Raw genomic sequence first — 21,588 nt, 5'->3', positions numbered from 1 at the left:
TAACACAGGGGCACACTGTTGTGGGTGTCTACTACAGGCCACCTGACCAGGAAGAGAAAGTTCATGAGGCCTTCTGCAGACAGCTGGAAGCAGCCTCAAGATCACAGGCCCTGGTTCTCCTGGGGGACTTCCACCACCCTGACATCTGCTGGAAGGACTACACAGCAAGGCACAAGCAGTCCAAGAGGCTCCTGCATGCATTGATGATAACTTCTGGACACAGGTGGTGGAGGAGCCTATGAGGAAGGGTGTCCTGCTGGACCTTGTCCTTACCAACAGAGAGGGACTGGTTGGAGATGTGAAAGTTGGGGGCAGCCTTGGCTGCAGTGACCACAAGATGGTGGAGTTCAGGATCCAGCAGGAAAGAAGTAAGGCAACAAGYGGGATTGCAACCCTGGACTTCAGGAGAGTGGACTTGGGGATCTTCAGAGACCTACTTGGTGGAGTCTCATGGGTTAAGGCCCTAGAAGGAAGGGGGGGTCCAGGAGAGCTGGCTACTATTCAAACATCACTTCCTCCAAGCTCAAGAGCGGTGCATCCCYATGAGTAACAAGTGCAGCAAAGGGGGCAGGAGACCTGCATGGGGGAGCAAGGAGCTCTTGGCCAAATTCAGACAGAAGAAGAAAATACACAGAATGTGGAAGAGGGGACAGGCTACTTGGGAGAATTACAGGAATGCAGTCAGAGCATGTAGAGATGCTGCAAGGAAGGCCAAGGCCCAGTTGGAATTGAGTCTGGCAAGGGATGTCAAGGACAACAGGAAGGGCTTCTTCAAATACATCAGCAGCAAGAGGAGGACTAGGGAAAATGTGGGCCCGCTACTGAATGGGGCGGGGGCCCTGGTGACAAGGACTACAGAGAAGGCAGAATTACTGAAYGCCTCCTTTGCTTCAGTCTTCACTGCTAAGGGCAGCCCTCAAGAATCCCAGAACCTGGATGTGAGGGAGAAAGTCTGGAGAAGGGAAGACTTTCCTTTGGTTGAGGAGGATAGGATTAGAGATCTTCTGGGCAGGCTGGACATTCACAAATCCATGCGCCCAGATGGGATGCACCCACGGGTCCTGAGGGAGCTGGCAGATGTTATTGCCAAGCTGCTCTCCATCATCTTTGAAAGGTCCTGGAGACCTGGAGAGGTGCCTGAGGACTGGAAGAAAGCCAGTGTCACTCCAGTCTTCAAGAAGGGCAAGAAGGAGGACCCAGGCAACTACAGGCTGGTCAGCCTCACCTCCATCCCTGCAAAGGTGATGGAAAGCTCATTCTGGATGTCATCTCCAGACATATGGAGGACAAGAAGGTGATCAGGAGTAGCCAGCATGGATTCACCAAGGGGAAATCCTGCCTAACCAACCTGATAGCCTTCTGGGATGGAATGACTGTCTGGGCAGATGAGGGCAGAGCAGTTTTGTATCTTGACTTCAGCAAGGCTTTTGACACTGTCTCCCATAACATCCTCCTAGAGAAGCTCAGGAAGTCTGAGTTAGATGAGTGGACGGTGAAGTGGATTGAGAACTGGCTGAAAGACAGAGCTCAGAGGGTTGTCCTCAGTGGCGTGGAGTCTAGTTGAAGGTCTATGGCTACTGGCGTCCCCCAGGGCTCAGTACTGGGTCCCATCCTGTTCAACATTTTCATCCATGACCTGGAGGAGGGGACAGAGTGCCTCCTCAGCAAGTTTGCTGATGATATCAAGCTGGGAGGAGTGGCTGACACACCTGAGGGCTGGGCTGCCATTCAGAGAGACCTGGACAGGCTGGAGAGCTGGGCGAAGAGGAACCTCCCGAGGTTCAACAAGGGTAAGTGCCCCTCCTGCCCCTTTTGCTGCACTTCTTTCTCCTTGCAATGCACCACTCTTGAGCTTGGAGGAAGTGATGCTTGAATACTAGCCAGCTCTCCTGGACCCCCCCTTCCTTCTAGGGCTTTAACCTATGAGATTCCTCCAAGTAGAGGAATCCAAAGTCTGCTCTCCTGAAGTCCAGGTTTGCAATCCTGCTTATTGCCTTACTTCTTTTCTGCAGGATCCTGAACTCCACTATCTCATGTTCACTGCAGCCAAGGGTGCCCCCAACATTCACCCCTCCAACCAGTCCTTCTTTGTTGGTTAGGACAAGGTCCAGCAGGACATCTTTCCTCGTAATCTCCCACACCACCTGAAGGAATCCAAAAATAAAAAACAGAGTAAATAGAATTCATAACTGGCCCAAACTTCACACTCTCATCCAGTTTCTAGGCTGATATTGACTTTTTTCAAGACTCACAAAAGATTCAGGATCACTTTAGGTCACATTCTCCAGGAAGCCTTTCAGCCATCAGTAGTTTAATTCTGGATAGCCTAGGACTCAAGCCTGAAACTGTTCAAGATGTGATTTTATACTCACTGAATCTTAGTAGTTATTTTGTTTCTTACACATGACAGCAGTTAATGCATTTATTTCTGCAAATTTAGCCACAGAGAGGCTTCTACATATCCCAACATTTAGGAAGAAGAAACTTAAGTGGCAGAGACATTTAACAGTGCACCACAAAGCTACCATGCAGCTAAAAGAGGCTCTGCACACAAAATGCTGCAAGGCATAGGTGCCTTGGTTTATACAGACCATCAGACCTGGTGGAGCTTATTAATAATTAATAAAATAATTAATAATCAATAAATAATTAACTAATTAAGGCTGATCCCTTCAGGCATCTATGGTGAAAGCTGAGAAAATTGCCAGACCACAAATTCACAATCTATCACAACACTGGAAAGAAAAGCATAGCAGCAGGCAGTCTGGTTCTTGCTCTGGCCACATCGTTTGGAGCTGAGTGGCCTGACAAGGACCCCCCCTTCCTGCCTGGCTGAGCCTTCTGAGCGGGCAGCTCAAGGCTGCTGCGAGGGTAAGCACCACTGAACTCTCCAACCATATTCAAGGCCACTATGTGAGAAAATCAAAACTGTTCCCCAGCTAATGTGGTTTCGAATGTCAACAAAACCCAACCATCATGCCTTTCCCAGAAGCAGGGAGATGAGGCTGCAGATAGAGTTATTTTTTGCATCAGCATGAAGTGGTGTGTCAGTCTTTGGGTTTTTTTCTGCTTTCCTGTCAAGCCTCCACAATACTACACAAATACTGAATTCCTCTCACAGGGGTATATCACCACAGCCCACTAAACCACATCCAACTGAAGTCTGAAGGAGCTAATGTGCATTAAACCTGGCCCTGGAACAAACACCCACAAATATAATTTTCAGGGAGAAATGATTTCCCTAATGACTTGCTGCACTCTTTCCAGGGCAAAAAGTCCAAACTTAGAGGTAAGCACTCCTGAGAAACAGTGATATTSCCTTGCTTTTGTGGCCCAGCTACTACAGAGCAGGGAAGGAGCTGGCCTGAATGCAACCCTACTTCGTGTTACTGGCTATGACACAGATGGAACGGCACCTGCAGATGCAAAAGATCTTCCTCAGAGCAGTCATCATTTTTCATCAGACTTCTCAGGAAGTTAATTGAAAATGAACAAAAAAAAATAAAAAGAAAAGAAAAGAAAACCTGTGCCCTGGAGCAAAATCTCTCATGCTTTGTGAGGCAGGCTCTCGCCAAGGRAAAAAACAAGTGAAGATCCAAATAGCAAACTAGTCAGTGGAAGTTATCACCTCAGCTGTGGAGCAGATTTGCCTGCCAGCGCCCCGTCTATTTTCATTTCTCTTCAGCACTGCCAGGAGATTTGATCTGCAGAAACAAGAAAGCCTGAAGTGCCCAGAGGACGCCGGGTTCCTCCTGAAAGCGTGCTCTTTGAGAAGTATTTCCTAGGAAAGGGCTTGGGCATTTCTTTTTAACAACTGCAACATGCAAGCCGTCCTCTTGGTCCCCTTACAGCAGCCGTTAAGACACACATTTTTAGTGGAGGAAAAGGCCACATTTTCCAAGCTCTCTCCACACGTGACAAGGGCTTGCTCATTTTATTAGYTAGCTTGTCATCACCATAAAAATTCTCCTCGGAAGGACACAGCTTCTGCACCAGAAAATCTGCTTTGGGAAGTATTCCTTGTGCCCTAGAGGAAACGTTTAGTGCAGGTAAGAGGAGAGGTTTCACCCAGGTAACGGCTCTGTTGGGAGAACCCTTGTGTGGAAGCAGCAAGGGGAAGGGACGGGATTTTTCACGCGTTTAGCGACCACAGCTAAATCTAGAAAAACTTTAACTGCAAGAGCAGCCCGAGGAGCCGGGCCGGCAAGGGCCAGGGCCAGGGCCGGCGCCAGCACCCCCGCCCGCCCGCCTGCCTCCGGGTGCGGGCCGGGCAGCCAACATGGACCCGCTGCCGCCTCCCCTCAACGGCCGGCACGCCACGCCCCGTCGCAACAAGCCACGCCCCTCTCCCCACCTCCCGACTGCCTATTGGCCGAAGCGCCCGCCCGTCATCCCCGAGGCCACGCCCCCTGGGGCGGGGCGCGGCCGCCATGGGGGCGGGGCGGGCAGCGGCGGCGGCAGTGGCGGCACCGATGCACGGAGCGGAGGAGGAGGATGAGGAGGAGGTGGCGGTGGCGGCGGCGGCGGTGGGGCCGCGGGTGAGCGCGGCGAGCACGCAGACCGACAGCATGGCCGGTGAGCGCCGCCCCGTGCCCATCGCGGGGGCCCGGCTGGACGGGGCCTGGCCTGGCCCGGCCGCGCTGCTGTGAGGGAGCCGCGGCGCGCGGCGGGAGCGGCCGTTAACGGCTGGCGGGGCCCTGGGGGGGGTGGGGGCCGTCTGCGTGCGTGTCTGGGTCTCTCCGCCTGCCCGTGTGCGTCTGCGTTGCCCAGCTCTGTGTTGTCCTCTCGTGAGGACCTTGATAAGGGCTTCTCCTTCCCGGCGGCCCTTCCCGTTACTGCGTTTTGCATTAGGCGCTCGAGCTCGTTGGAGGCAAGGCAGTAAAGTATCTCCCCTCCTACCCCCCTTCCATTCAGTCTTATTCATAAGGCTTTTTGCTAACCAATATTTGGGTCTGTCAAGATGGTTTCCAGTTTTATAGCTTGTATTTTCAACTGATTAAAATGCTTTCCTTTTGAGGAGTGTCATTACTAACCTTTATAGTAGGGCCCAAGTTTGGCAGAGAGTCACTCTATCACAAAGCTGTGAAGTCCCAAATTAAGCAACTTTTGACACATTTTACACATCCCATTGCTGTTGTCCAAGGGGGGAGTAGTGTGTGCATTCAGGTTGCCCGTGGGCTGTGAGGTACTCAGGCCGCCACAGCAAGGCCACCAGGCGTCTCTCTGAGGTGTAAATGAGGTTTGGTTCTTCCAAGTGCTATGAAAATCCTACTTCCAAGTGAGCAAAGAAGGTGAACTCTGGAAATGATTTCTGTTTTCCTTTTTCAGGTGCTATCTGGCAAGTTAAAATGATGACATTGAGATTCCCTTTTTGGTGGTGTTCAAAGAGTACTGTTATTTTTTCACTTGTAAGATGAGATCTTGCGATTTTTTCAGACTTTGAACTAGGAAGTCCTATACTGCAAGAACATCATAAGTCATGTAGCTGAGCTGCATCCAGATGGGCAATGCCCTGCTCCTTCTTGCCTGCCAGTACAGCAGTAGCAGGATTTTCAGCACTCCAGTACTCACCTTCACACCATACCTTCCCTGGAGTGTGCTTGGAGGAGTAAAATTGTGCATTTGTGCAAGAGTGGGGCTGGGCTGTGCGGAGGAGAGRTGCTGTGAGGATGCGATGCACCTTTTGCATAGTTTTGCTATTAGCAGCAAAAATCTAAGAGCCTAATTCTTTCTCTTCCCTGATCTTCTGCACTTGCTTTTAAATTCAGTGGGGTTTACATGTGTCCCCCACCTTCAAAAGATATTTCCTGGCCACTTTAATGTATCTTCTCTTCACTCTGGTGAACTTAATAAAATATTGAACTACATAAATGAGCAAAGAAGAGGGTGTGTATAAATCATAATTGTGACCACTGTACTTCCTTTTTCATCATAATGTCTTCCTACTTCTTATAAATTAATGTTAGTTCATAAAAGAGAGCAAACCAGTGCATTCTTTGATTTGTTTGCAGTGTATTGAATGTGTCACATTCAGATTAGGCCCAGGAAAACAAAAAGCAGTTCAAACTTGTTTCTGTTTGTTGTGTAATCCAATTTAAACCGGCTCTGTATGATGCATCTGTTATTGAAATCATGATGGGAGATGTATGAGTAGGTATAAAACACACTGTTTATTTYACTTGCCATTTGGGAACTGTGCACAGGCTACAACAGGTGTGAACAGGACTTGTAACAAGACTGAGTTGAATGAACATTTAAGAAAACAAATTCTACATGTGTAAATAAATGTAAGTGTAGACTTATTTTTAGAGTTTTTTAGTACAAGTGAGAACAAATCTTCCTCATACTTTCTAAAAATGAACATTCTAGGTAGCACATGTGTCTGGTTCTGCTAGCCAGCTGCCTCTTGCAATGCCTTGCATGAATGTCATAGCTGTGCAGTCTAAGGAACAGTGGATAGTGTGGCATCAGCTGCTGCTGCTTAGAGGACAGTCGTCTCTTTCCAAAATCTCTGGTAATTTTGCTCTCATTTCTGTGTGAAAAAATGCTGCAGAAATATTGGGTGAAAATGGTATTCTAGTCATGAGTTTCAAGGAAGTTTGTTTATCCACTGTCCTAATTTTCTGTTGGGGTTTGCAGCCATATCATAAAACTGTCTAAGCCCCCTTTTCAAACCCTTTTTTTCCCACTAAAACAATCTAAATATCTGGTTATGCCTCTTCCAAACCATTAGAACTGTGTAAAGAAATGTCTTTCTCAGTGTGCTCGTTACAGCTCTCTGTAAGCACCACTGAAAGAGGAACTGGAGGTTTTTCAGAGTCTTAACTAACTTCGTGCTGAATGTGAGGGAAGACAGTTTTATAGCTGGAATGACATGAGCATTAGAGAGCAATGCAGAGTTTCCTTCTTTTTCATTAGTAGCATGTTCAGCAATGCTATGAGTGTGGCCTAGGATGCTATGCTGTCCAGATCTTGAGTAGAAGTGATCTGATACATCATAAGGTGGTTGGTGGGCTTAGAAGGGATTCTTTGCTACCTTTTTGGTTATTTGGTTAGAAGTGACAGCCACTTGAGGAATAAGTTTTTGTAAAAATCTAACCAAAATCTAAGCAGATTTTGTAAAAATCCTAATTCAGAAACCCGTTTCTGCGGAAGTATTGCAACTGGTAGATTTCTCAATGGCTGCTTGCTTTTGCTGATGGTGTTGGTGTTGGTGGTAAGATCATGATGTGTATCTAGATATTTGTGCTCTGTATGTGGTGGTCCTGAAGGTGAATTATAACATATGTCTTGGATTTCTTTAAATGTTTGTGAATCACACAAGGGAATTGAGTTATGCAGGATCTGGTCTGCTCTTTATTATTAAGTAGAATTAACTCCCTGAGTTTCAGTGAAAGTGTCACCACTTTCTCTCATTGTACAAAGCTGATCTCTGCATCTGAATGCAAGCTTTTTGGGTTGACAGACTGCTGTCCTGAAGAGGACAGTGTGGCATTACCTGCTGTAATAGCAGGAAATGGTTGACAGGCTAGCTTTGGTTGAAGCTTTGGTGTAGAAAATCTGGAAATTACTCAAAGTTTTTATTTGAGYCTGAAGAAAGGTTCTGTTTTCTTTCATCTACCTAGATAACTGGTGATTGGGGCTAATATTGCAGGAAGTGTGTATGAAGACACTACAGCTGATCATAGCCCTCATTATAAGCAAAATCTTGCTGCATGTTGGATTGCTTGGCTTATATGCTTCCACATTGTTTCATAAAATAGAAAATTCAATGCACAGGTTGTTARAAGTGGGAGATTTTTGACATATAGAATTTGTGCCAGTTTTGTTTCTCTTTTCTGGAAGCTTGGGCACTTCTGAAAGAAATCTTATCTCAGAGCTTAAAGGCCAAGATAACCTTCCCTTAAAGAGAGGCAGGATACGGCTCCACTAGCTGTCCGCAGCTTGCCTGTTCCAGCTCTGACTGTGTCCTTCCTGACATACTTAGCTTCTATTCTAGGAGAGAAATAATGGAATGCAGTGTGCCACCTTTGAAAGGTTGTTCACATCTGCTGTGCAGCATCTCTTGCATATCTTAGTTATTAAAACAATGTGTTTTTTTTTTTCTTATTGTTCTAATGACAGGTCAAATACCAAGGCTTTCTAAGGTCAATCTCTTTACCTTGTTCAGTCTCTGGATGGAGCTCTTTCCCTCAGCTGAGAAACAGAAAAAATCACAGGTAAGATACACATTTACAGTCAATTGGTCTTTCTGAACAAGTGCTAGTAGCTTCTGCAGTGAATTTAACCAGATTCCTCTTTACATGACGTGACATATATGTCAGATACTCCAGAAATCATAAGAATCCACATATGAAAGATTGTTTCTGTGATAAATACACTTTTTTCACAGAAGCTTTAGAAACAAGATTAGTTTCTGTAAATGAAGAGACAGAAATAACGCTAGACAAGCAGTTGGCTCTCAGACTGGGCAAGATTAAGACACAAATTAAATTCATCAGCATTCTCAGAGGGTTTCCCTGCATCACACAGAGTACCCCCAGAATAAGGGCCATGGCTGGTTTCAGAATTCCCTTCTGAATCTTTCGTTCCTGTGTGCCAAACAAAGGAGATAACTGTCATCTCCAGGGAGTGAACCAGAGGAGTTTTCAGTTTCAATTGACAACATTTTATGTGTTCCCTGTATTTTACCCATAACAAAATCTAGACCAGTAAAGTCAGAAATTTGTGACAAAATCCTGATTTGAAGTTTAACAGGGCCATAGTACTCAGATGTTATCACGCACATGTAGAAATTGCRGGGAAAAAAAGTATTGCTTAGAGGAAATGTAACATAAAGATCATTTGTTTATTTGTATCCAAATTTGTATTGAGAAGCAATGTGCTCCAATTCTGGCTAGCTAACTGCTACCCAACTGTGACATCTCTATCAACTTGATGCTAAAATAAATTAATAATAGTGATATTTTTTCTGTAGGTAAAGAAGAGTGGTCTTGTTGTTGTGAAAAACATGAAGATTGTTGGTCTTCATTGTTCCAGTGCAGACTTGCATGCTGGTCAAATTGCACTCATTAAACATGGATCAAGACTTAAAAACTGTGATCTTTATTTTTCCAGAAAACCATGTTCGACTTGTTTAAAAATGATTGTAAATGGTAAGCAAATGCCTATATTATAGTAGGAGTAAATGCTGTGCTTATCATTGGTGGTAGGAGAAAGCCATTTTTTTTCTTAGATTGTTCCGATTGTCAGTCTTGATCTCAAACTTGCATAACATTCACTGATGTTTTCCAGAAGGGTATAAGCAGAACTGAATGTGTATTTCCAGTAGCTGATGATCCAGGAAGTAGGATTTACTACCGAGACCCTATTTCTCAGTGCCACCAATATTGTTAGCAATTCTTACCTTTTCGATGGGATGCAGCCCTGAGATTCTGACATACTGGTGGCACTTTTCCAAGGCAACCCTAAGCCTGATGACTAGGCCTAGATTGCTATGTTTTTCCTTGCCCTCCCATTGCTTGTTAGTGGTACTACAAGAAGGGGTTATTTGGTGCAGAAATCACAGGGAGTACTTGAAGGCTGCTGTTTCTTAAGTGAGCTGAAGACATGTCATGCTTCCTGAGATGGGATCTGCTGGTACAGCACTTCTGGAGGTATTGCTCTTTAATCTCAACAGCAGCTTCTGTTAGTGCTACCCCTTGTTTGGTGGTAATGCGTCTGTTGTAAGATGCAAAAGCAGGCTACCCCAAAGATCTTGCAACTTAGTAAACTTTGATTTCTCTCTATAGTCTGATTATCAGGTCTGATAACCTCTTGATACTGGTAGCTGCTAGCATTCTTGTAGCAGAATACTAACACTCTTTAAGTTAAGTTAAATGACACCCTTTAACCAGCACCCAAGGCCTTAAAGGAATGMAAACAGTTATGAGGTAATGTGTTAATTATGAGGTTTATATTTGACTATATTTGCACAATTCCTTTTGCTGCATTACCTTATCTTACAGCTGGAGTGAACAGAATTTCTTACTGGCCTGCAGATCCTGAAATCAGCTTGCAGAATGAGGTGTCCAATCCCATTACTACTGATGATGCAAAGCTAGATGCCAAAGCAGTGGAAAGATTGAAGTCAAATAGTCGTGCTCGTGTGTGCGTCTTACTTCAGCCCTTAGTGTGCTATATGGTGCAGTTTGTTGAAGAGACTTCTACCAAATTAGATTTCATTCAAAAAATAGCAAAATCTCAGCCTGACTTTAATACTGACTTTTATACTGAATGTAGACAAGAGAAAATAAAAGAGTATGAAAGCTTGTTCCTAATTTCAAATGAGGAAATGCACAAGCAAATATTGATGACAATAGGACTGGAGAATCTCTGCGAAAATCCATACTTCAGCAACCTTAGACAAAATATGAAAGATCTGGTCTTGGTCTTGGCCACAGTGGCTGCCAGTGTTCCTGTCTTTGGATGTTTTGGGTTTTACTGCCATGAATCACAGCCAACAAATGAAATGCATCATCAGGGCTTACCTCAAGAAATTGCAAGGCATTGTATGATTCAAGCCAGACTACTTGCCTATCGGACAGGTGAGTTATTACTGTAGCAGGAGAAGAGCAGCTCTTGCGTTTACAGTGTGTTCCTGATTTTCAGTCTTGTTTTTTCAAAATGCTTACAAGTCTTTAAAGTGCGTACGTCCATTCCTGCATCTCTGAAATAGTCTCTAAAAGCACTGAGGTTTTCCAAGACAAAAATCAATGCATTTCACATACAGTCCTAGCAAAGCCTGCCCTGCGAACACATGCATTTAACACGTGTTTAAATGCCAACAGTAGCATTTAAACTCTTCAGACTCCTGTGAGACTTTTCTTACCAATGTTTCACAAGATGCTTCTGATCCACTTAACCTATTGGCACCTATTTGATACTATGTATGCTTTTTCAAAAAAACAGCAGTGGAATAATATTCCTCCAGGAGGATTTAAGTACAGTTATGTTAAGTTTCCTGGTCCCAGTGTTATTAGTGGCATTGATTATATAACTGAGGTCTTTTCGTTTGGAAAGATTCTGGGGATTTGGTACACAGATTTTCTTGTTTTTTTTTTTTCTGTTGACTTTTCTATCTTTTGATGAAGATTACTTCTATTCAGCGCTTTTTTTATTCTTCCCGTGTTTGTAGCAATGCAGTAAGTTGGTAAACTCTTCTGGAGATTATTGTTCTGAAGGTTTAAAATTTGATGGTGCTCCTTAGTAATGTTTCCTTTCCATCTAGATACGACAGTTGCTTTTATAAACCCTTATAGACAAATAGGTGGCATATATTTAAAGGTTAAAACAAAAGTATTCCCTCACTCCCTCACACACACGCAGACACACGTGCATGCACACGTCCACACACAAGCACATACATACACACCCTGTTGATTTAGATGCTGAATGTGCCTTTTGGCTTATTCAGACCTTGTGATTTGAATGGGTGGGTGGGTGTGCACATGCATGTGTGCTTTTTTCAGGAGTTTTAGAACTAATTCAAAAGTTACCTGGAACAATTTTTGTGTTTTTGCACAACAGCTGTTGTACAGAGCAGGATAAAATGGCCCAGCTTCAGCATTCATTCTTGGAGCAGCAGAATTCAGTTTTGTCTGAGCTGTTCAGCCTGAATTCTGGTCTGTGTTTGAACAGACTCTTATTCCGCTTTAGTCCTGTTACAAGTTCCTGATCCTGTATGAATTTTATATAACACCTCCCACACGTGCTGTTATGCTTTACACTGTCGTACAGGTGGCTAACAGAGGCGTGAGGTCATAAGATATTTTCTCTGCTGGATTAATATACATCAATGACTAATAAATATGTAGAATGCAAATAAAATTCTCAGCCCTCGGCAGGAAAAGACCACCTTCAAGTGAGGGTGTGTGGTAGTAATGCTAAGGATGATGAAAAATAGTTAACTGAAACAGTTTTGTCTACGATATTCATCACTATGGAAGCCTGATTTCCCCCCTCCCCCCCACCTTAACATGCTCCATTTTAACTGGTCAAGACTCTCATCAGTAACTCCAGAGGTAGACTTCCAAGTTGCATAAAAGACTTCCAAGTCACATAATAGAAAGTTTTGTTTCGGTGTTCCTGCAGTAATGGTAGGAAACAGCCCACAGAATTCAATTGTTAACATTTTGTCTCCAGTTAGGTATAAAATAAAACAAATTTTGTTAGGAATTGAGACTACAGAACTATGTACTTTACAACCGATGGAGATTAATTTTAGTAATAWATAGGAGGGTTTTTTAAATCAGTTTTATAGTTCAAATCAGCTAACCTGTCCATATTCTTGGCTTGCATTTTCATGTCTGATATATGCACTGTTTATTTCTCAGCATTTTGGAACAAATGTACCCAGCCAAGTCTTAGAATGGTTAACCACACCCTTGCTTTTGCAGCAGATTCATATGATGTTGAAGCTCTCATCTTTCTGTGCTGCTTTTCTCTTTCTACCAAGCACCCAAGATTGTTGCTTCTTACTCTCTGATTTCATATATTAGTGTATAGGTAATGTGCAAGTACCTTATGTTTTACTTACTACTAAAACATTCTGTATTTTAGAGGATCATAAAACAGGAGTTGGAGCTATTATTTGGGCGGAAGGAAAATCTGTAAGTATGGAATAACTTACCACTTCTTGCACTCACAGTTCATACAAGTGTATCATCTTAGAATTTATTTTACTTTGAAAAATACACGTATGTATAAACTTATAGACAGACAGTGCTATGAAAACTTGTACTTCTCATTCTTTGGTAACTAAGTTAATGACTGATTCGATGTTACCTTGTCCAGATGAAGGAGCAGGATAAAGGAGTTGAATGACCTCCATGTGTCCTTGCCTAGCTTTTCAGTTTGCTTGCTTCCGTAACCATTGTTTCGGTTTTTCCGAGTGCCTTGGGTGCAAAGTTTTGCCACAACTGTTGATCAGACAGCATGTGCTTACTCTGCACAGTTCCTATTTGCAGGGATTATGGAGAGGTAACAGGGCAATCATAGCCTGACAGTCTCTTACAGATTTTTTTTATGCAGTTGAAACACTATGCTGACTTCAGCATGTTTTTTGTATCAGTGATATTTTTTCACAAATGTTGTTTCCTTTTTCATATCAAAATGTAAGGGATTTGTTTCTTTAAGTCTTTGTGCACATTACTGGTCCAAGAACCCTCATTCTTTATCCAACTGCAACCTGCTCTTTTGTTTTTTAGCACTTCTGTCATCAAGTGATTATAGTTGTTTTATTTCTTTTCTAATTTCAATTGCCAGTTTCTTTGTCAGCCCACTGGTCACTGGGTGTGTTCAGAGACAGGTAAAATACAGTCCCTGGCACATCAGGGACGAGCCCCAGCTTTCTTTTTTGTTGTACATTGCAGAAAGGACTAAGGACTGGATCCTCAAGACTTTCTGTTATTGCTATCAATATGACTTGCTGAAAGAAAAGCCTCTAAAGTCTAGTGGTTTGTATTGTTTGTGGTGTTAGTGGTTTGTCCACGCAGCTCCTGTGGAGCTTTGTGGAAAAGTTTCAGGCAGGCATGTAGTTAGTTGAGTCCTCTTTTAATTGCTGTAACTTGGCGAGAACTAATATTGCTCAGATACTAAACAGAATGTGCAACATATATTGCACAACACTTTGATTTAGTACACAATTTAAACATCTCCATATGTGATGATCTTCTTGCTATTGCAGAAAAGCTGTGATGGAACAGGAGCAATGTATTTTGTAGGCTGTGGCTACAATGCCTTTCCTGCTGGATCTGAATATGCTGATTTTCCACACATGGATGATAAACAAAAAGATCGGGAAATCAGAAAGTTCAGATACATTATACATGCTGAGCAGAACGCCTTGACATTCAGGTAATGGATTTGTTCTTACCACAGAAAAGAATGAGACAGTTCACAAAAATCCCTTGACAGGTGCATGATGTCATGGTGATGAAGTGTGGGTTGCTGTCACCATTTTGTTTATACCTGAGATGCAGAACTTGGATGTGCATAGGCACAGTCAGCTATGGTGTTTCTTCAAGCATCTGAGAGAACTTGATATCAAGGATGTTTGGTCATGTGTGCAGCTGTCTTTCAGATACAAGCCACAGCCTCTGCCTCCTGCTGGGACCATGCTATAACCTGAAATATGGAGGAGTGGTACATGTTGAGGTTTCTGATATGTGTGGAAAGGCAGGAGGAGGTTTTACATTCATAGACAATAGAACCAAAGCAGATGTGATCTTATGCTTGTGCCCTTGAATAAGAATAAGCTGCTTCTGAGAGTAGAGGCTAACACAGCACTTCTTGCTCCCGTGAGATATCAAGTTGTCACTGTTCAAACCTATCAAGACATAACTTTGAAATTCTGTTTCTGACTGCTTGTAGGTGTCAAGAAATAAAGCCAGATGAGAGAAGCATGATATTTGTGACAAAATGTCCCTGTGATGAATGTGTACCTTTAATCAAAGGGGCTGGTATCAAGCAAATTTATGCAGGAGATGTTGATGCTGGAAAAAAGAAAGCAGACATATCATACATGAAGTTTGATGAACTTGAAGGTGTAAGCAAATTTACAGTAAGTGTCTAAATATACTAAAGTTTAAAGCTTTGGGCAGCAGTGTGAGAAGAGAGGAGTGGGCAAGCATCTGTAGCCAATGTAGGACTGCTTCCCCCACCCCCAATTCCTTTGTGCTATTTAATCAAGTACAAATGGAATAGGGAGACTATTCTGCAAGGACACTGAGAAGGTTGCTTTACCCTGCTGTTTGCCAGAGAGTAGGGCAGAGTGTGCCCATTTGCTCTGGTGTTATTTCCTTGTAGATTTCCCTCYAACTACTTGTTGCTGCTTGAGGCGGTTTCCTCAAGCTCTGAAGTTCTGTCCTAGCCTTTCCCATCACAGAATAGTAGCCAATGTGGGAGATGACTGTGTGCTTTTGTGGCTCTTCCAGCCCTTCCTGAAAGAGCCGCAGTGTGTTTTGAAAGTGGGCAAGTGCACCTGCATTCGGGGGTGCTCACCATGACAAACTGCAGCACTGTTCATTCAAGCAGTCTTGTTTCTCCTTAGCAAAGGAATAAATGGCCACACATGCCCTAACAACTCTTTATCCTCAAGTGTACATGTGAGGAAAAACACTTTTTTCTCCTATTTCACCCCTAGTTGTGTCTTACAGTGGAGTGCTGTGATGTATTTTCTCTTTCTCCCCCTGCTTTTTTGTCTTCTGGAATAAGTAAACTTTTTTCTTCTCTTACCAGTGGCAACTAAATCCATTTCACACTAACGTCCTTGAATTCCGTGATCCCACAACCAAAGAAAGTAAGTGTGTTTCATTAATGCATTTTATGATTGAAGTCAGTGACATTCATTTTTAAACAAATCTGWAGTCCTCTCTGTTTGATTTCAATTAGTTAGATTTTGCTATGAAAACTTATCAGGACATTTTGGGTTGTATTTTTAAATTAAGGATAAGTCCAAAACATAAGTTTAACAAATGCATGGCACTTGCAATCATTACAAAACCTAGTAGTCCTATTGTCAAGGCCCACAGTATGCTCTTTTGCACATTGATCGTTCCAGGCTACTGTATCATGTTTTATATCATGTTCTAAAAAGATTTTAAAGTACTTTGGAGTGCTGTTGTTTTTCAGGGGAAATTGATCTCTGCCAAGTCATTTAAATGTTTTCTGGAAATTTCCAGTGCATCTTTCATGATGTAGATTCTATGCCAGTGCTTTTCAATCAACTTCTTTTTTTTTTTCTTTTTCCTTGTTTCCATTGTTTTTAATGGCAACTGAGGCTGAGGTCATATACGATCCCTGTCTTCCAGCACTCCTGTAGCAAGGGAGCTGTCACCTTCTGATAATGGAGTTCAGATGACTGTTATGCTGAAGCCCTTTCTGTGCTGCAGAAGGGACCCGCCATCATCAGTCCTTAACATGTTTTTCATTCAGTGGGGAAAACCATGTGAAAAAGAAGCTAAATAGTTTTCATGACTCTTTTTTTCTTGGCACTTCCTCATAAGTCCTGGAAGAGTTCAGGGTAATGTTTAGGAGCATTAGTAATCACTGCATAATGTMAGGGCATGTCTGTCCCTGTCTTCTGCTAATGGTTTTCAGACCTAACTGGGGAAAGATTAGTTGTGGGATATTTTGTTTGAGAGCCTTTAAAGGGGTTCCTTTTTTTAACAATGRTTTCTTCGAGATGGTGTGCTGGAATTTTCCATGCTGAACTCCCGTTTGGGTTGCTCTTTTTCCTTCCTGTGTTTACCTTGCCATGGTTGTTTGCGTGTTCCTCAATACGGGGAAGATGACAGCTACTCCCTTCCCCCAAGTATTTTTTCAGTATGCCTGTGCCTGTGGGTATTTAGGCTATGTTTAGTGTTGTATTAATAAGTTTCACTTTTTTTTTTCTTTACCCAGATGGGGTCCAGAAAACAAAATCACTAGATGACCAGCAGCACCAAAACAAGAAGCTGTGTCTTGGCCACTATTGAATAATTAGCACTCCTGCAATCTCGCTCTGTACTTTTATAATGCAGCTATTTTGCACTTTCAAGTAGGGAAGGGTTTTATTTATTGTTTGGAAAGTGATTTTTAGAATAAGTTTATTTATGATGTCTTAAATGTTTTATAGAATTTTTAATTTAGAAGTTCCTGGGGAAAAATGCTACCTGTATTCTCTGAAGAAGGAGCTGGGTGGCTAATCATTGTTAACACATTAAAAAAATCAGTCTGAACGTTCACTGCCGATAGGTCAGAATAATAGTAAAATCGTGTCTGTTCTACTTGTTATAGGAATTGAGGGAATGGATTTCTAAGCTCTCGGCTAGCAGAATAAGTACTCGTTCTTCAAGTACAGTGTTCAAGGGAATCTCTTAAAAAACGGTAGCTAGGTAGTCACTAGTAACTATTTCTATTTCCTGAAAGTGGCTTTCACTTCTCAGTTTGTTTATATAATGGAGTCAAAGCCATTGGGATAGAAATGGTTGCTAGATAAGKGATCTGTGGATCAAGCTCCTTTCTCATACATGCCCATTCAACCTACAGATAGCAGCAGAGCTCTTCCGTTCTGTAATACTTGCATTGCTGTTGTGTGCCCTTTGTGCTTCCTCAAGTGCATCCCATCTGAATTAATCTAGACAGGGATTAATTTTACTTTTCTCTGGACTCAGGCTTAAAAGAATTTGGCTGTTTGCATCTTGCTGGCCCCTACATACTACAGGAAAGAATGCTTGGTGCTTAGCTTTTGTTCAGCTTCATTAACAGGCTTCTCGGATTACAGAAGCTAATAAAGTGCTAGATGTCCTGTTGTGCCTTAAATAGGGTGATATGTACCACTAGAGTGGCCCGTACCTTTTTAGGTGCGAATTCTTTGAGTAATTACACGCGGAGCCTGGATGGAGTGTTCAGAAGAAACGAACTGAAACTTCAAGCTTATGTTGTTGCTAGTTTTGAGGGGATAGGAACCAGCTAACCACAATGCAAGGTCATATCTCATCTTGAGAGATCAGTCTCCCTGTTTGCTGCTTAGAATATGAGCTCTATGTGTTTGTTTTAGCAGTTATTCCAAGACTTTCTGTGCTCTTCTGCAGAGCTCTCAAGTGCAAACACCTTAAACTTTTTTTTTTTCTGCTGCTGGTAGGGAATGTAAATAGCCTCTTCCCAACTCTTTCATGMATCTTGTCTTCTTTTGTCACCCTTCCCAAAGTCCTAGAGGGGGGAATTGGGTTCCAGGTTGCTGCTCTGCAGGTTCTTTTGGTTCCTTTTAGGCTTTGGAAACATTTCAAACCAGATAGCAAAGCTGTGGTTAGACAGTGTGTGAAGGAGCTTTAATGTGGCATTAATTACATGAAGTCTGTTCTTACTCGGTTTAGCAACTGGTCATGCAATTTAAGATACAGTCCTGGATGCTGATAACTGCGTCAAGGAACTGTGATTCCTCATGGCTCAGAGTATGTTTGTTCTTACGTACCTGGGCATCAGAGCTGGAGAATGCTTATATGCTCTTACTGCCATGCTGTCCGCACAAGTGCTTACTCTCCCTGGAGCTCAAGAAGCTACTGTTTCTCTCAGCATAGTTAAATTGAAGACTATTCTAGAGCTGCCATATAAATGTGGTGCATGCAGAGGTAGCAGCAGCAATCTCATCAGGCAATAGCCTGACCTCCTGCACTGCTGCTGTCTTGCTAAGCAGGATGCACACAGCTTCATTTCACAGGACTTCAGGACCAGTGTGAGCAAAGGAGAAATACGTGACTCTCCAAGGGAAGCATGCTGAAATCTGTTTTTGTGGCACACCTCAAAAGGCTGTTTTTGTACAGTAGCTCATAAACGAATAACTGAACTGCCACTGCACGAGGTCTTGTGATCTGGAGCAGAGGAAGAAATGTCCTGAACTTGCAGCTGGATCTGCAGCAGCAAGAGCTCTGTGCCTCGCCTGCTGGGTTCAGAGCCCCGCACAGATCCAGGTGCAGGCTTGGGGGTTATTGCTCTGGTTGCTGTGCAAAACTCAGATAATATTTCTTCCCTTATCGAGAGTTGCACTATTTGCTTGCGGCTTCCATACCTGATTAAAGTCATTTATTGTTTCTACACCATGTTTCGTAAGCAGGATTGTTTTAATAACCTGTTTTTAAATCATAGATTAATTTATTCGGGCATATTTTCTCCCCCACTACTTTTAAACATCTTGTGTTGGAATAACTACTCTTGACTTTTTCTACAGATAGAAAAAAACACTGTCTGTTAGCCCCAAAAGTCCAAAAAACTACCCAAAACCTACTTGTTTCCATAATCTATAGGCAACATTTTTATACTTGAGGTAAAAGCAGGGGAGAACAGAAGTGCAGGTTTAAGGCTCTTCAAGTTTTGTAATCAGTCAGCTGGTGTCAAAATAGGTAAAGAAGTCTATAGGAACAACATCTGTCTTACAGGCACTTACAGGAAACTGAAAAGTCCATAAAAAGTCAAAGATGGCCTGGAAAGGTAAAGAAAGATACATAGCAAATATAACACACATTAAATAAATACACTGGCAGGCTTTTTTTAAATAAAATTTAATTTTGAAGATCTATGTGAATGTTGATGATAATCTTCATGAGGAATTGTTTTAAAATGTAAGCCTTTCCTTTTTATTAGCTTTTAAGAGCAGGTTTTTGTACAAATTTTACAGTGAAATTTGGAGTTGCATCTAAGGCTGAAAGGTTTGGAAGTCTCTTTTCTGTCACGCCATGTTTCTACAGATTCATCTAAAGACTCATGAATTTCTGTAGGCTCCAGTTATCAGTGTAACTGCACTTTTGCTTCTTTCTGGGATTAGAGAGTAGGTGCTTTGTCTTGGCCCATAGGAACAGCGTGAATGCGGTTTCTCTCCCAGCTCACAGACCGTGCAAGCGCTGCTATGTACATCAGCTACATGCCCAGGAGAGCCACAGAAGATGGCGATCTCCTGCAGTGCTTGTTTTGCAAGTGTACTTTAGGATGTTTGTTTCTTATGTAAAAAGAGAAATATATTTAAAACTAAGAAATGTAAMGGTATATATTTTATTTATATATATGTGTGTGTGTATGTGTGCAACATTCCCATAGGTGTTTTGAATCTTCTACATTCRTGCCAAAACAGTTGTTTTAATTGCAGGTATTAGCCACCAGTAATTATTTGGCCTCTTGACTGCAAATTACAGAAATTCTGTTAATCGTCTGCCTTACAGCAAAACATGTTTTCTGCTAATAAATTAAACCAACAGTAAGTAGTGAAGTGTGCTTTTTTAAAGTGCTTTGGGCTATTAGAGCGCTGAGCRCTGTGAAGGGCGCACAGCCTTTCCTGGCGCAGGCTGTGCCCGTGGCTGCGGTGCTGGTTCTTCTTAGCCAAGCTCTGTTGCCTCCCTCTGCCCTCACTGAAGAATYTGTCTGCTGCGAGCCCCGGGCAGGGTTGGGATCCCCTGGGAGCTTTTATCCCCCCGCTGTGGAGAGCAAGAGCTGCCTCAAGCAGTGCTGAGTTGGTGAATCACCRTACAGCTTTTTTCTTGGCTGGGAGGGCTACAGAGAGGGTATCCAAGTGGGGACATGGGAGACCTGCTTCAGAAGTGCTTTTGAGCTCAGATGTTGTAGATGCACAGCAAGCAATGCATGGGGCATGGTCAGCAGGGCTGGTAACCGGATGAGCTCGCCAGATAGATGTTTAATTCTGACAAGTTTTGCAGTCTTTTAAAGAAATTTTAATTTTGGCTCTCCTGTCTTTCTGGTTCTAATTTGTTAGCTACAGAAGGCATCATCACTTGGAGGCAAGAAAAGCAAAGAAGGCAGATGGTGTGTGCAGCTCTCTAATAGATTCAGATTGCCACAGTGCCACGTGCACAAAGCTGAGCTCTGTTCTGCACGGAAAGGTAGTTGCAGAGAAATGTTGACAAACATGCAACCCGTCAGCTGGGGCTCCGGTTTTCCCAGACCCACCTAGCTGTCTCTTAGCGTGTGCCAAGATGCTGGTTGTGTCTGCTACAGGCCAGACAGCAATGCACTGCTGCGTGGCCTCTCTTCAGAAGGGAGGGAGYGGTAGCACGAGGCAGCTGCAGTGGYGCCACCTCCTTCTCAATGATGTGGCAAATGCAAGAAGGGAGCAGGTAGGAGCTGTCACCCTCAAAGTGCCAAATACTATGGCAAAAACGCTCTTGCTGCTCAGAGCACAGACATGGAACCTCAGCAGCCAGCGATCAACAGTAGCCTGGCGAAGAGGAGGAGCGCAGTGGAGGCTGCAGAGCAAGGAGAGAAGGGGCAGGAGTGGCAGTGCTGCCACGCAACATGGCTGTCTTAACCAGCCAAGGCGCATAAGGCCCCTAATTTGACTRACTCTGAACCGAGGCTATTTTTGCCTTAGCTGCTGCAAGAGCAGAGGCTCATTGCWGCAGCAGCCAGTGGAGCTGCTGAGCCCACACAGCTGTGAGAGGTCAGTGTTAGCAGCAAAGTGGGCCTGGATGAAGCCAAGTTTGACTCCTGGGATGGGGAGATGGTCTCAGCCAGGGAGCTGGGGTGCTGCTGCCCCTGAGTGGGCAAATCATAGAATTGGTAAGGTTAGAAGGGACCTCTGGAGATCACCTAGGCCGCCCCTCAAAGGACTGGCCCATTCAGGGACTGAACCCACAACCCCGGCGTTACTAGCAGCACGCGCTTACCAGCTGTGTGTGTGATGTACAGCCACACAGAGGTATTTTATCATAAGTAAGTAAGTATTGCAAAAGGTACCCAGAAAAATCAGCGCCTGGGAGGCTGGCAGAGGCACTTGCTGCTGCTTGAATTGGGAAGTCGAACATTGCTGGAAGCACCCACTCAGCTCCCTGCCTAATCCTGGGAAAATTTAAAGGGCATGGAAATGCTAGGGTGCTTAGTCAAGAAGGGAAAGGGCTGGGTTCGATACCCTTACAGTYGTCAGAGAGCAAAACCATATTCCCCTTGCCGCCTCACAACCTGCGCCACCAGGCCGAGGCCATTCTGCAGTGAGGCACTTCTAGCCACAAAGCTGAAGCTCTTCCACATTGTACAGAAAAATGATGTCTTCATCAGACTGGGGAA

The 21,588-nt window shown here is 43.5% G+C and overlaps 1 protein-coding gene across 2 annotated transcripts; it reads left to right on the top strand.

Moving 5' to 3' along the window:
• The first annotated feature begins 4,430 nt into the window (after positions 1-4,430).
• CDADC1 (cytidine and dCMP deaminase domain containing 1) lies at positions 4,431-19,772 on the top strand. Of its 2 annotated transcripts, none has more exons than XM_085324967.1 (9): positions 4,431-4,575; positions 8,125-8,219; positions 8,978-9,155; positions 10,008-10,586; positions 12,601-12,650; positions 13,727-13,896; positions 14,413-14,602; positions 15,280-15,340; positions 16,444-19,772. In XM_085324967.1, exons 1-9 carry the CDS (start codon positions 4,431-4,433, stop codon positions 16,515-16,517), a joined length of 1,542 nt encoding a protein of 513 aa, XP_085181093.1. In that variant the 3' UTR covers positions 16,518-19,772. The 2 variants fall into 2 exon arrangements, with proteins under 2 accessions (XP_085181093.1, XP_085181094.1); XM_085324968.1 differs by having other exon boundaries at positions 4,470-4,575; positions 10,041-10,586.
• Positions 19,773-21,588: the final 1,816 nt, after the last annotated feature.

This window comes from Rhea americana, unplaced genomic scaffold, assembly GCF_003343005.1.
Source record: "Rhea americana isolate MKP2758 unplaced genomic scaffold, rheAme1 scaffold_95, whole genome shotgun sequence".
Lineage (NCBI taxonomy): Eukaryota > Metazoa > Chordata > Aves > Rheiformes > Rheidae > Rhea > Rhea americana.
Note: the sequence above shows the minus strand (reverse complement) of the source record. Positions and strands in the feature narration are given on the sequence as shown.